The following is a 12,925-nucleotide window of genomic DNA, read 5'->3' on the forward strand; positions in this document are numbered from 1 at the left end:
TCGATGGGTTTACGTTTTTGAGCTCCTTTTCACTATTGATCAGTTCACGGAGCACCTGCTCTGTGCGAAGCACAAAGATAGCCTTTCCCTGCTTTTGAGGTGCTCGTAATCTTTTGAAGAAACAGACCTTCCTTGCTCAAATTCTCATCCAGAGCTCTTGCAGGAATTTTTTCCTTTCCCCACAGGCCTTCTCTCCTCCTTCGTCGAGGTGGAATCCATCAAAAGGCACTTTAAAAGTCGCTTGGTGGGTACTGTGCTGAATGGATACCTGTGCTTGCGAAAGCTGGTGGTGCAGAGGACTAAGCTGATCGATGAGACCCAGGATATGCTGCTGGAGATGCTGGAGGACATGACCACAGGTAGCACTGCCCAATGGCCTAGAACCCCAGACTCCCACGTCCCATCTTGGTCTGCCTGGGTCCATCAGTCAGATTTCCTGGAGTTCCACAGAGCCAGAGGAGGGGTGACAAACATCTCCCCAAATTCAAGGACAGAAACTCTTCTGTCAAGAGAGTATTGATTCTTGGAGTTATAAAATTCCAGAGCCAGGCTCAGTCAATTTGGGCTGAGCTCATAGAGAAGAAAGAAGTCATGGGTTCTCAGATTGCTGTCTTTCATTGGTTCTGGAAAATTCTCAGCCATTATTTCTTCAGTTGCCTCTGCTCCATTCTCTCTCTTGTATCCTTGTGGGACTCCTCTCTCTGTCATCCGTATTTCTTCACATCTCTTTTGTGGTGTTCATCTCATTTTATCTTTATGCTGATTTTGGATAATTTCTTCAGTTTTATCATTTAGTTCGTTAGTTTTTTCTTTACTATGTGTAGTCTGTTTAATCTGCCCATTAAGTTCTTGTAGTTCTATATAGATTTTATAGTCTCTTGTTTTTTACTCACATTTTCCATCCTTTTTATAATCCTTAAATATATCAAACACATTTCTGTGTCTGATAATTCTAAAATTTGAAACATTTCTTGATCTGAATCTGCTGTTTGTTATTCCAGTTCTTGCTTAGGGTGCTTCAAGTCTTTTTGTATTTTGTGATTTTTGACTGTGAGCTCCTGTATTGGACGTTTAAGGTGGAAATTTTTAGGACCCAAGTCAAAGATGGGTTTCTCCAGAGAGGGTTTTGTGACTGCTTCTGCAAGGCACCTCAGGGCACTGTCACCCCAGGGCTGCCTCAGCGCAGTTCGAGCTTCAGGTGTTTCAGACCTCCTAGGTCGTGTGGATTTTGAGCCACAAACCCCTGTGAACGTCAGTCCTCTGAGGAGATTTCCTCCCTCTACTCAGTGTCAAATTGTAAGGGAAGACAACTTCCTTTCAGTTATTTGCTTTGGGGAGAGGGGGAGTTATTTCTAGTTGACCCTTATACCAAAGGTGTGGCCTTTTGGGGTACCAGATTTATGTGTATGGGGTGGTGGGGAGGGGGTTTCTGCCTAGCTCTCCACCTTGGCAGATGGGGGCCTTTGCATCCAGCTCTCAATCCTGGCAGGTTATGGAAACCAAGGCTAAAGGCAGGAACCAGCTTCAGAGTTTTGCTAAACTTCCCTGCGTTCCTGATTTCTCTTAGTTTTTGGCTTTTGATTTTTCTTGGCTATCGTGGCAGTTGAATATTTTAAATTATTTAAGTGATGAGGAGTGGCGAGTAAGTAGTTCAGGGCATGAGGTCTGCCATATTACCAGACACAGAGGTCCTTCTGATGCCATTTTCATCATGACATGCTGAGCTGGTTTATGACCTTGTCAGTTGGACCCTTTTATTTATTCATTTATTTTTTAAGATTGGCACCTGAGCTAACATCTGTTGGCAATCTTCCTTTTTTTTCTTCTTCTTCTTCTTCTCCCCAAAGCTCCCCAGTACATAGTTGTATATTCTAGTTGTGAGTGCCTCTAATTGTGCTATGTGGGACACCACCTCAGCATGGCCTCATGAGCCATGCCAGGTCCGCACCCAGGATTCAAACCAGCGAAGCCCCAGGCTGATGAAGTGGAGCGTGCGTAACCACTTGGCCACAGGGCCGGCCCCGATTTGGACCCTTTTAAAGAACATGTTCTTTCTTGTGTGACTTACAGTTGTCTCTTTGGCTTCTAGATGGCAATCTACTTAATCCTACTGAATGAAGCTTAAAACTATAACTTGTCTTTGATTTGAGTGAAATACAGTTACACTCACTGTTTGACATTTTTGAGCACCAATTCTGGGCAAGAGGATGCTAAGCTGAATGAAGCTTAATTCCTGTCCTTAAGGAGGTTATGATCCCAAAATAATTTAAAAAATTCCAAGAGGGAGCTGGACATGTACACAACTAACCATGAATCATTGTGTTGACTTGGGCATTAAGGCTTTCAGATGGAGTGTGGTCTGAGTATAAAAATCAATCAGCTTTAAGTTTTCCAATTGAAATATTGATATTGCCACCTGGGCGTTTAAAAACTTACCAGGCAGAAAGAACCTGTCAGTGTTAGTACTTCAGTTAAAGTTTCCTCTTGGTTTCTGTGTGTGAAGCTCTTTCCTAACTAATTTGGCCACTTTGATTTCTGGCAGGTACAGAATCGGAAACCAAGGCCTTCATGGCTGTGTGCATTGAGACAGCCAAGCGCTATAATCTGGATGACTACCGGACTCCTGTCTTCATCTTTGAGAGGCTCTGCAGCATCATTTATCCTGTAAGCAGTGATGCTTCCCCTGGCTCTCAGGGTCACAGCATGAGCCATTTGCCATGAAGCTTCTTGGTGATTCATTATAGGCATGGGCAGACTTACCAGCTATGGGCCATTTACTCAACATTTTAGAAAACTCCACGGACATAAAACAGAAGCATTCTCCTAATTTTCCTGTTCCTGATGATGAGAAATTTGATGACCTTCCTTGATCATATTTCCTAGATTCAAGGTCAAGATCATGTCTACCCTCCCATTGCCAAAATCCTGCTGCTTACCAATCCAGTTATGCTATGAAAGAAGCAGTAATGAGCTAGACTATAAAGAAATTTTCGTTTTCTTCCTTCTTTTTTTTTTTTTTTTTGAAGATTTTATTTTTCCTTTTTCTCCCAAAGCCCCCCAGTACACAGTTGTATATTTTAATTGTCGGTCCTTCTAGTTGTAGCATGTGGGATGCTGCCTCACCATGGCTTGATGAGTGGTACCATGTTCGCGCCCAGGATCCGAACTGGCGAAACCCTGGGCCACCGAAGCGGAATGTGCGAACTTAACCACTCGGCCACGGGGCTGGCCCCCTACTTTCTTCCTTCTTTTTCCCCCTTTTTTTTGTGCACACAATGCATGTTTCCCTAGGCTGAGTTATATAGAAGCATGGTGTGATCCAAAGACCCCCTCTTGTTGAGGAAGGATGAAAAACAGCAGTATCGTCAGTTGATGAGGAGCGATCATTGGGGTTGTGCATACTGAGCATTAGGTATCATAGGGAAGACCCTCTTCTTGACTTGAGGGTCGTCCGACAAAGTTATCTGGCCCCAGATTGGTTGGCATTGGCATGAGATGAGCAGGAGGAGGTAAGCCTCTTCTCCCCTTGTTTCAGTAATGCAGCTTTCATATGTCACTCCTCATCTGCTTATTTTGTTAGGCTTTCTCTCCTAATCCACCCTTGAGTTTCAGAGGAGATGCTTGATATTTAAGGCTAGATGAATTGTATTTGGATTTTTTGAATCACCTCTGAGCTTCCTATCCTTTATATCTTTGAATGTGTAAGGGGCTGGATGAGTTTGGTGTGTTTCCCTCAGAGTGTCCATGGACCAAGGTAGCATGGTATAAATCTAAAAGACCTCTGCTATCCCTCTACACATGTCTTTATGCCATCCCTTTTGAGGCGTCCTTCTCTCTGTCCCTTAGGAGGAGAATGAAGTCACTGAGTTCTTTGTGACCCTGGAGAAGGATCCCCAACAAGAAGACTTCTTACAGGGCAGGATGCCTGGGAACCCATATAGCAGCAATGAGCCAGGCATTGGGCCACTTATGAGGGACATAAAGAACAAGATTTGCCAGGACTGTGACTTGGTGGCTCTTCTGGAGGATGACAGTGGCATGGAGGTAATAAGCATAGTACAGTGCTGCCATGATTAAGAGCATGGTCTGGGATCAAATCCAGTTTCTTATCCTTTGTAGCTGATTAACCTTGGGCAGGTAGCTTGCTTCAGCTTCCTTATCTCTGTAAACGGGGGCTAATGATTCCCACTTACCTGCCTCACCTGGAGTTAAGGTTAGTTACCAGTGAAGGGCTCTGCCCAATGCCTGGCATGCAGTAAGCAAATGGCTAATGGCTTTTGCTTGCCATGGTGTAGGCTCTTATTATTATTGTTGCTCTGGCAGTGGCTTCCCAGTGATTCCAAGTTAATTAAGCTACCTGAATACTGGCACTTTAGCCCCTGTGTAGATTTCTGGCCCTGTATCTGGTACCTTCTGGCAGATAACCTCTAGGGTCTGGCATTATACGTGGTGAAAAGCTTTTTGGGTGAAATAGAGGGAATTACTTTTTCTGGTGCTGAGCCTGAAGTGGACTCAGAATAGGAGGTGCTCAGCAGGGACTTTTAAACTGGAGTCCATGGTTTCCGTAAAGGGTGTTTGTAACCTCTGAAATTGTGCATAAGATGCTGTGTGTTTTGCACACACGTGCATCTTTCAGAGAGGGAGAGTCGATAGGTCCATGACACACAAAAATTATGAATTATGAATCACTACCGTAAAGTGTCCTTTGATCTTGAAATTTACTTGCCTTGCGATTATTTGGAATAACAGCCTCGTGTGCTTTTCTCTCAGCTTCTGGTGAACAATAAAATCATTAGTTTGGACCTTCCTGTGGCCGAGGTTTACAAGAAGGTCTGGTGTGCCACGAATGAGGTAGGTGCCGGTTTCCTCGCTTGGAGCTGTGGGTTTACTCTTTGCACTTACGCAGGCTTCTCCCAGGAGGCGCTTGGAGCGGCGCCCGAGGAGCTGTCCTTCTCTTCGTGGCTGTGGAGAGAACCAGTCGTCTTGTCCTCCTCTGGAGGCATCTGGCTGTGAGGCCGAAGAGCCTCAAGGGAGGACAAGTGTTTTCCGGCTGTGTGCAGCCCAGGCTGGGCAAGGGCTGAGGAAGCACTATATTGGGGAACCCTTGCTGTCTTGTACACTTTGTATACGACACCTCTGGACTGAGATTCTCAGCTTTGATGGGCTTGCTCACTTGTCAGATCATTTTTCCCGTAGCTGTGTCAAGGAGCATAGTTTCTTGTTTACTAATTGGAGAGCTGAGACTTGAACGGGGAATTACTCTTGAGGAGGGAGAAGGAAAGAAGGAAGCATGCACTCTGGTCCTTTCAGCCATCTCAGCATCGTCTGTCTGCTCATGAGAGTCTTAGGCAGTCCACTTCCACTTTCCCTCCTCCCGTCTCAATCTCTTTCCTGTCTTCCTGTCTCCTTTCCTTCCCCTCCATGTTTTTCTCTCCTTCCCCTTCCTTCCCACCTCTTCTCTTTATTAGGTGGATCTTTAGTAAGTGAATCAAATAGTTTAATTACAGCAAACTAGTGTGCCAGTGAAGCATGGCGAACTTTTCTATACTTAGTCCCAAATATTTCTGTGGAGTTTAAGAAACTAAATTGGTAGTGTACTATTGGTACATTTTGGTCTTTGTTACATATTTTTGCTTCTCTCCTTTCTTTCTTCCACTGTGCTGGGCATCCTGGACATTGTTTACTTTTGGTTTGCTGCCAGTTGGATAGATACAGTGCTGTTGGCAGAGGGACGTGCAGAAGACTGCCCCATCCAGTGGAGCTTGTCCTTGATGTTTTAGCATCAAAACAGAATGATACAGATTTAATCCCTGATGCACATAAAAAATTGAGACTAGGCTTCCAAGGGCACCCTTGTAAATGGTAGTATGGAACCCAAAGAATATACATGGGCATCTCTGCCTTTGAACCATGAGGCAAGGAAGAAGCTGTGATCCCTCACATTAGTGTGCTTAATCTACTGAGGAGTTCTGGCAAAGTCCAGAGTTTGTGGCAGCCTCTTATCTGGGCCTTCATCAACTTCCCTTCTTACTTTGTCTCCCATTTCCCAGTTAAACAGCCCGTCTCTTTAGTTACTAGAGCCTATTCTGTTTCCGATGTTTCTTTCTGTCTCTGTCCATGGTTTGTGGCGGTTTTCTTTCTTAGTTCTTACTCGGCTTCTGTAGCCAGAAACACTTCTGGAACTGGCCCTTCCTGACAGGTTCTCTCCATCCAGGGTTTCCTCTCCTGAAGCTGAACACGGGCTTAGAGGCAGGCAGCTTGAATTAGTGTGGTACCTTCTCTCCAACTTAATTTCATACAGTGTGACTCCAAACCCCATTGCTCATCTCCAGAATGAGAATACTATGTACGCTAGAGTGCCTAACTCACTACCCAGCGTATAGTGGACTCTCATGAGCCTCGAATTTAGTAAAGTTGCTGTAATCTTCTAATTTCTAATCATTCCATCAGCTTATAGGTTTTAACTTGGGGAAATTTGGATGATCCCTCTCCTTGCTGTAGGGTTATGTGAACACCTCAGGATCTCCATATGCAAAGATCAGTGTCTTTTCTTTTCTTGCTTTTGATTCCTGAGACTTGAATCAAAGCTGTTTGATCAAAGTGACCTCCCTTGTCTTGATTCTTTGAGTAGTGGTCCTATTGGTTAGAGAGTTTCTACTCCTGAAGGAGGCACAGGCTTGGAATTAGACCTGGGCTTATAAAGCTGGATAACTTTGAACAAGCTGCTTAACCTTGTATAAGAGGATAAATTATAAAGTGCTTAATTAACATAGGACTTAGCACTGAGCAAAATGATAAATAATAGTTGTTACAGTTATTACAGAGAGTTTTAATGAAATTAAATGCCTGTTTACAAGTGCCTTTCTCCAACTTTCTCTGCTCAGGGAGAGCCCATGAGGATTGTGTACCGTATGCGGGGGCTGCTGGGTGATGCCACCGAGGAGTTTATTGAGTCCCTGGACTCCACCACAGGTCTGGCCCTTTCCGTAGACACTGCTGCACGTTGGCTTTGAGATTTGGGGCCAGTGAGAGGTTCACCTCCTGGGACTTAGGGGTGTTCTGGGAAAATCCTCTCCTGTACCTCTGATCAGAATTGAGGGGGGATTACTTCTCCAACTGAGGAAAAGTGCAGTGTCTATGGCCTGATTCATACACCTCTGGGGTAGGAAAAAACTTGGGGAAAAAATGCAGTTAGCAAGAAACTTGAGTTCAGATTTATTTCTAGCTTAGTGGTTTTTTTTTTTTTTTGGTTGGTTGTAGTGGTGGATATATTTTCATGTATTTGAGTAAATTTTAATTGACTTGAACCTTAAAAAAATCTCCTACTGGGAGTGAGATAGTGAATCTAATATCCAACATTGACCCCTTTTATTGACTCTTTGTTGGAGATATGGCAAAGGGAACCAGCTCTCAGCCTAGAAGAGGGCTATCTGTTTTATTCCCATCTTCACCTTCCTTTCCATTTCTGCTTGGCTTCCCCCGTGCCCACCCCAGATGAAGAAGAAGATGAAGAAGAAGTGTATAAGATGGCCGGTGTGATGGCTCAGTGTGGAGGCCTGGAATGCATGCTTACCAGACTGGCAGGGATCAAGGATTTCAAGCAGGGACGCCACCTTCTAACAGTGAGTTGCAGGCAGCAAGGTGGGACCAGCCCTTCTGCTTTGAGAGAGGCTGCTATGAAAAGAAGCTTGTGGCCACTGCGCGATGTATCCCTAGAGGGCAGCATGGTGCCATGGACCAGTGCAAGCCAGTGAAGGGCCTGGCAGCTTCCCTGAGCCCTCAACTCCTCCCAAAAAACCAGTGTGTTGGCAGCCTTCTGCTGTGTTTCTTTCGTCACCTGTGGCACCAATCTCTAATTGTCTTTCACAAAGAACTGCACTTGTGTCGATTATTATTATTGCTTTTTAAATGGATTTTGTCAGTAACTGTTTCATTTCTTGTAGAATTTTGCTTGGTGGTTCATCCAACTGTCTAAATAAGGGGTAGAGGATTCCAAAGGCACCACAAATATTAACACTATTACTTTCACCTCCAGGAGCTATGAGAACAAATGTTACTGTGCCTATGTTTTAAATGACCCTTCATAGTCTGAGCTCCCACAAGCCATGAGCGTTGGGACCTTTCTGTTTACTATTAGCTCAGAGTCTGAGTTAGTACTGGACTTCACCCAGGACAACAGAGCGTCACCTATTCCATTAGGAATTGGTGTCACTGTCCGAGTTTTAGAGATGGTAGAGATGTACCCAGCCCACACAAGCTACTGCTGGAGAACATTGTTATTTAAATTGCTAACCTGGCAGGAGATCCCAGCCCCTTAAGGATCGCTTCTCCCTGCTGTCCGCGCATTTCAGGAGGAGTACCTGCTGATTGTACATGACCCCTCTGCAACGTTTCTTTCCTGCTTGTCTTCACATGGTAGACTCTCAGATGGTCTCATGGGTTTTGGCTGGTTTTTCTTGTCAGGTGCTGCTGAAATTGTTCAGTTACTGTGTGAAGGTGAAAGTCAACCGGCAGCAGCTGGTCAAGCTGGAAATGAACACTTTGAATGTCATGCTGGGGACTCTAAACTTGGTAAAGAGTGTGGACTGCAAATAGGAAGAGTGAGCCTTGGAAGTCCTGGGTTGGGGAGGACATCTCAATTCTGGACTCAGATGGAATGGATTTGTGGTCTCTTCAAGCCCTTCGTTTGTCTAACTGACTTCCACATAGACATGGATTGTTCAGGCTGTCCCTTCTCCTCCTGCTGGCTCACCCCTGTGCTACTGCCATGACACCAAAGAGCTTTCTTGTCCCTTCCCTCAATTCAGATCAGAGACAAGAGGAAGTTAGTGCCTGAAACAGTCCAGACTGCACACTGATGCAAGTACCATCGTCCTCAGGGCAACCAGGAAAGAAACACACACACACACACACAGCTTTCTTGTCACCTTCCTCAATTCAAATCAGAGACAAGAGGAAGTTAGTGCCTGAAACAGTCCACACTGCACACTGATGCAAGTACCATCGTCCTCAGGGCAACCAGGAAAGAAACATACACATATACACACACACGCACAGTCTCTGGGAAGTAAGACCATAAAGGAGATCCTTGAGGAACAGATCCCATCAGCAATGAGTGGTTGCAGTCTTATCCCCAGAGTCACTGGGTCTTGTTCTCCCACAGGCCCTTGTAGCTGAACAAGAAAGCAAGGACAGCGGCGGCGCAGCTGTGGCCGAACAGGTGCTTAGTATCATGGAAATCATTCTGGATGAGTCCAACGCTGAGCCCCTGAGTGAGGACAAGGTGAGTGGGGCCCCGTGTTCCATCCACAGACACTGGGAGTCTGCACTGTCTCATTGCCAGCAACGGGCTCATGTGTGTCTTGTTGCGTTAACCAAGAATGATTGAACCTGCTCAGGTCACGGGAGTGCCAAGGCTCAACTAAAGATGACATCCCTGGATTGAAGCCTGAAATCTATGGATTCAGAGGAAATAAAGCTGCTAGGGATATTCTTTCACTCAGAAGCTGCTCATTAATAGAATCTTGGCGTGTTCCAGCTAATAGGGGCCTTAGTCCAACCCCTCATTTCACAGTTGAGGAAACCCCAAGCCCAGAGAAATGAAGTGAGCTGTTCAAAGTTATATAGTTGGCTACTGGTAGAATCAGGCCTAGATGCCCCGTCTTCAACTCCCAGTTCAGTTTCTCTCCACTTACTGCACCCATGCCTTCCTCCATTCTTACTGGTGCTGATGTTTTGGCTGGAGATGAGACCAAATGAATAGCAGGTAGCCTTCATTCACTTGGGGGAGGAGAGATTGTATTGGTGTATTCTGACCACCTGAGACTATTAACAGAGCCATCATAGAAACTAATTTATTAAGTGGAACTCAGTATTGATTATTTCCCAGGAAGTGCTGAGACACAGTTTCAGGGCCACTTCTGATGGCTCTGATGGACGTGGATGACCTTTGGGGATCAGAAGTTGGCTGCAGCCAAAGTCCTGACTCCACTGATGGGTCTTCCTTCCTCTCTCCTGTTGCAGGGCAACCTCCTCCTGACGGGTGACAAAGATCAACTCGTGATGCTCTTGGACCAGATCAACAGCACCTTTGTCCGCTCCAACCCTAGCGTGCTCCAGGGCCTGCTGCGCATCATCCCATACCTCTCCTTTGGAGAGGTGGAGAAAATGCAGATCTTGGTGGAGCGGTTCAAGCCATACTGCAGCTTTGATAAGTATGTTGGTTGGACTTCGGACAGCTAAGTGAGAGTCCCCATGAAAACCCTGAATTAGTTCCTTGAGACTGAGGAAGAATCCCCTGAATTTCTCTTAGATTTTTGTGTGCCAGGGGCTTTTTTTAAGGGGCTTGTCTAACTGGGGAGTCAATGATTGAAATAAATTGTGTTAAAGTAGCAATTGGCTACACAGAGAAGGTGAAGTGGTTGGTGAGATGGGAAAAGGGTATGACGAGATGGAGGAAGTCACATGTGCAAAAGCATGAAAATGCAAGAGAACGTTAGGAGTTTGAAAAAGTAGAAGTAAGAGGGAGGGGTAGCAGGAGCCAGATCAGCAGGGTTTTTATGTTATGCCAAGGAATTTAGACTTGATCCTATAGGCTGTTGAAGATTGTTAACCAAGAGAATGATGTGATCAGTTTATGTTATTCCTTTCACACCCTCGGACTCTTTGCTCTTTCCTCCTAGGTATGATGAAGATCACAGTGGCGATGATAAAGTCTTCCTGGACTGCTTCTGTAAGATAGCAGCCGGCATCAAGAACAACAGCAATGGGCATCAGCTGAAAGATCTGATTCTCCAGAAAGGAATCACCCAGAATGCACTTGACTATATGAAAAAGCACATTCCTAGTGCCAAGAAGTAAGAAGCGTCTGTGTCAGTGCCTGCTTTCCTTCTCCTCTTCCTGGTTCCTTTTGAACTTCTTGGCATAAAGTATCACATGTTCCCCTTTACCCTTTGTGGGGTCTCCTTCCCCTTCTGGAAACTACCAAGGTGGACCATTCAGCCACTGCAGAGCCTTGTGGGGCTATGGGAGGGATGGCAGCTTTTCGGTTTCTATTTAAGATTATTCTTTTCTGTTTGGCTCCTCAGCTGAACTGGCTGGTCCTTTGTGATTCTTTATGGCACTCTTAAAGGGTCATGTTTAAACATGCCATAGTCAACACCTGGTTTCTAGGTAGCATTTGCTTCTCTGGCCTGCTAATAAGCCTTCCTTTGCTTTGTAGTCTGGATGCTGACATCTGGAAAAAGTTTTTGTCTCGCCCAGCCCTACCATTTATCTTGAGGCTTCTTCGGGGACTGGCTATCCAGCACCCTGCCACCCAGGTGAGTAGCCAGCGTGCGTGTGGACCTTATTCTGGAGAGAGGACATGTAGTGTGGGGGAACCATGCACTCCCTTCTCATCTCCCATGACTGAATGAAGATAGCACCTCGACTAGCCTTGAGACATGACTTCCTCTAATACAGAAGACTCATAGAGTAGAAGGGACTCAGAGTCATCTGGTTCGTCCCTGTATGCAGAGAGGATTAGTTGTAGTTGTGATTTCTTCATTCAACTCATTCTTACGTGGGGCTTCATTATCTCATGGGTCAGCTGAGCAGCAGGTAAATGGTGAGGGTCTGGCTGGCCAGAGTGTAAAACAGTTTTATTTCTGGCCAGTCACTGGTGCATTTGTAATACCATCACCACCATTTCTGTTCTGCCTCAGGCAGCTGAAAACTTAGTTCTCAGGAAGCCCATCTTTTCTTCTCTGCTGCTCATTTCTGATCTCTTCCTCACTGGGCTGAGGTATCTGTTACCCTTCATACATCCCAGCTGGCCCAGACTGGATGTTTTTTTAATTAAACTTTTTATTTTGAGATAATTATAGATTCATATGCAGTTGTTAAGAAATAATACAGAGAAAATGTGCCCATTACCCAGTTTCTCCCAGTGGTAACATCTTGCAAAACTTATACAGTACAATATCGCAACCAGGATATTGACATTGGTACAGTCAAGATCCAGACAGTTTGATCACCTGAGGATCCCTCCTGTTACACTTTTATAGCCCCCTCCACCTTCTGCTATCTCCTCGCCTCTGACCCCTGGCAACCACTGATCTCTTCTCCATTTCTTGAATCTTGTCATTTCAATAATGTTACATAGATGGGATCATACAATATGTAACCTTTTGGGACTGGCTTTTTTCACGCAACGTAATTTTCTGGAGATTCATCCAGCTTATCGCATGTCCCAATAGTTTGTTCCTTCTCATTGCTGAGTAGTGTTCTATGGCATGGATGCGCCACAGCCTGCTTAACCATCCCCCCGTTAAAGACATCTGGATCGTTTCTAGTTTGGGGCTATTACGAATAAAGCTGCTATGACCATTCATGTGCAGGATTGTCTGAATGTAAACTTTCATTTCTCTGGGGTAAATGCCCAAGAGTGCAATTGCTGGTTGCATATTTAGTTTTGCAAGAAACTGCCAATCTGTTTTCTAGAGTAACTGCACCATTTTACATTCCCACCAGCAGTGCATGAGTGATCCACTCTACACCCTCGCCGGCACTGGGTGGTATCACTATTTTTGGTTGTGTCCATTCTGATAGACATATAGTGATTTCTTACTGTGGTTGTAACTTGTATTTTCCTAATGGGGAACGATGCTACCCGCCTTTGCATGTGCTTCCTCTCTGTATCTTCAGTCATTCATATCTTTTGTTTTTCAAGTGTTGAGTTTTGGGAGTCCTCAGGGCTGGGTTTTTTTTTCTGTTTATAGTGTTCTGCCTTGAATATAGTTCACATTCTCATTTGGTAATCTTCTGATGACACCTTTGAAAAATGTGGTAATTTGGTTACAGTAAAAATTCTTCCGTATGTCTTATTCAAATCTATATTGTTATTTTTGTTCAATTCAGGGGAAGTAGTCATAATTAGTACATC

General features: G+C 44.9%; 1 protein-coding gene across 16 annotated transcripts in view; it reads left to right on the forward strand.

Annotated features, from left to right (window-relative positions):
• The window catches only part of UBR4 (ubiquitin protein ligase E3 component n-recognin 4), a 127,647-nt gene that overhangs the window by 98,124 nt on the left and 16,598 nt on the right, over positions 1-12,925 (forward strand). For all 16 annotated transcript variants that reach the window (XM_070260831.1, XM_070260832.1, XM_070260840.1 and 13 more), the window contains 11 exons: positions 186-359; positions 2,543-2,664; positions 3,847-4,044; positions 4,771-4,851; positions 6,885-6,972; positions 7,495-7,622; positions 8,464-8,571; positions 9,164-9,283; positions 10,024-10,214; positions 10,683-10,856; positions 11,222-11,321. In XM_070260831.1, coding sequence (XP_070116932.1) covers positions 186-359; positions 2,543-2,664; positions 3,847-4,044; positions 4,771-4,851; positions 6,885-6,972; positions 7,495-7,622; positions 8,464-8,571; positions 9,164-9,283; positions 10,024-10,214; positions 10,683-10,856; positions 11,222-11,321 — 1,484 coding nt within the window. The remainder of the gene's footprint in view (positions 1-185; positions 360-2,542; positions 2,665-3,846; positions 4,045-4,770; positions 4,852-6,884; positions 6,973-7,494; positions 7,623-8,463; positions 8,572-9,163; positions 9,284-10,023; positions 10,215-10,682; positions 10,857-11,221; positions 11,322-12,925) is intronic.

Source organism: Equus caballus, chromosome 2 (genome assembly GCF_041296265.1).
Source record: "Equus caballus isolate H_3958 breed thoroughbred chromosome 2, TB-T2T, whole genome shotgun sequence".
NCBI lineage: Eukaryota > Metazoa > Chordata > Mammalia > Perissodactyla > Equidae > Equus > Equus caballus.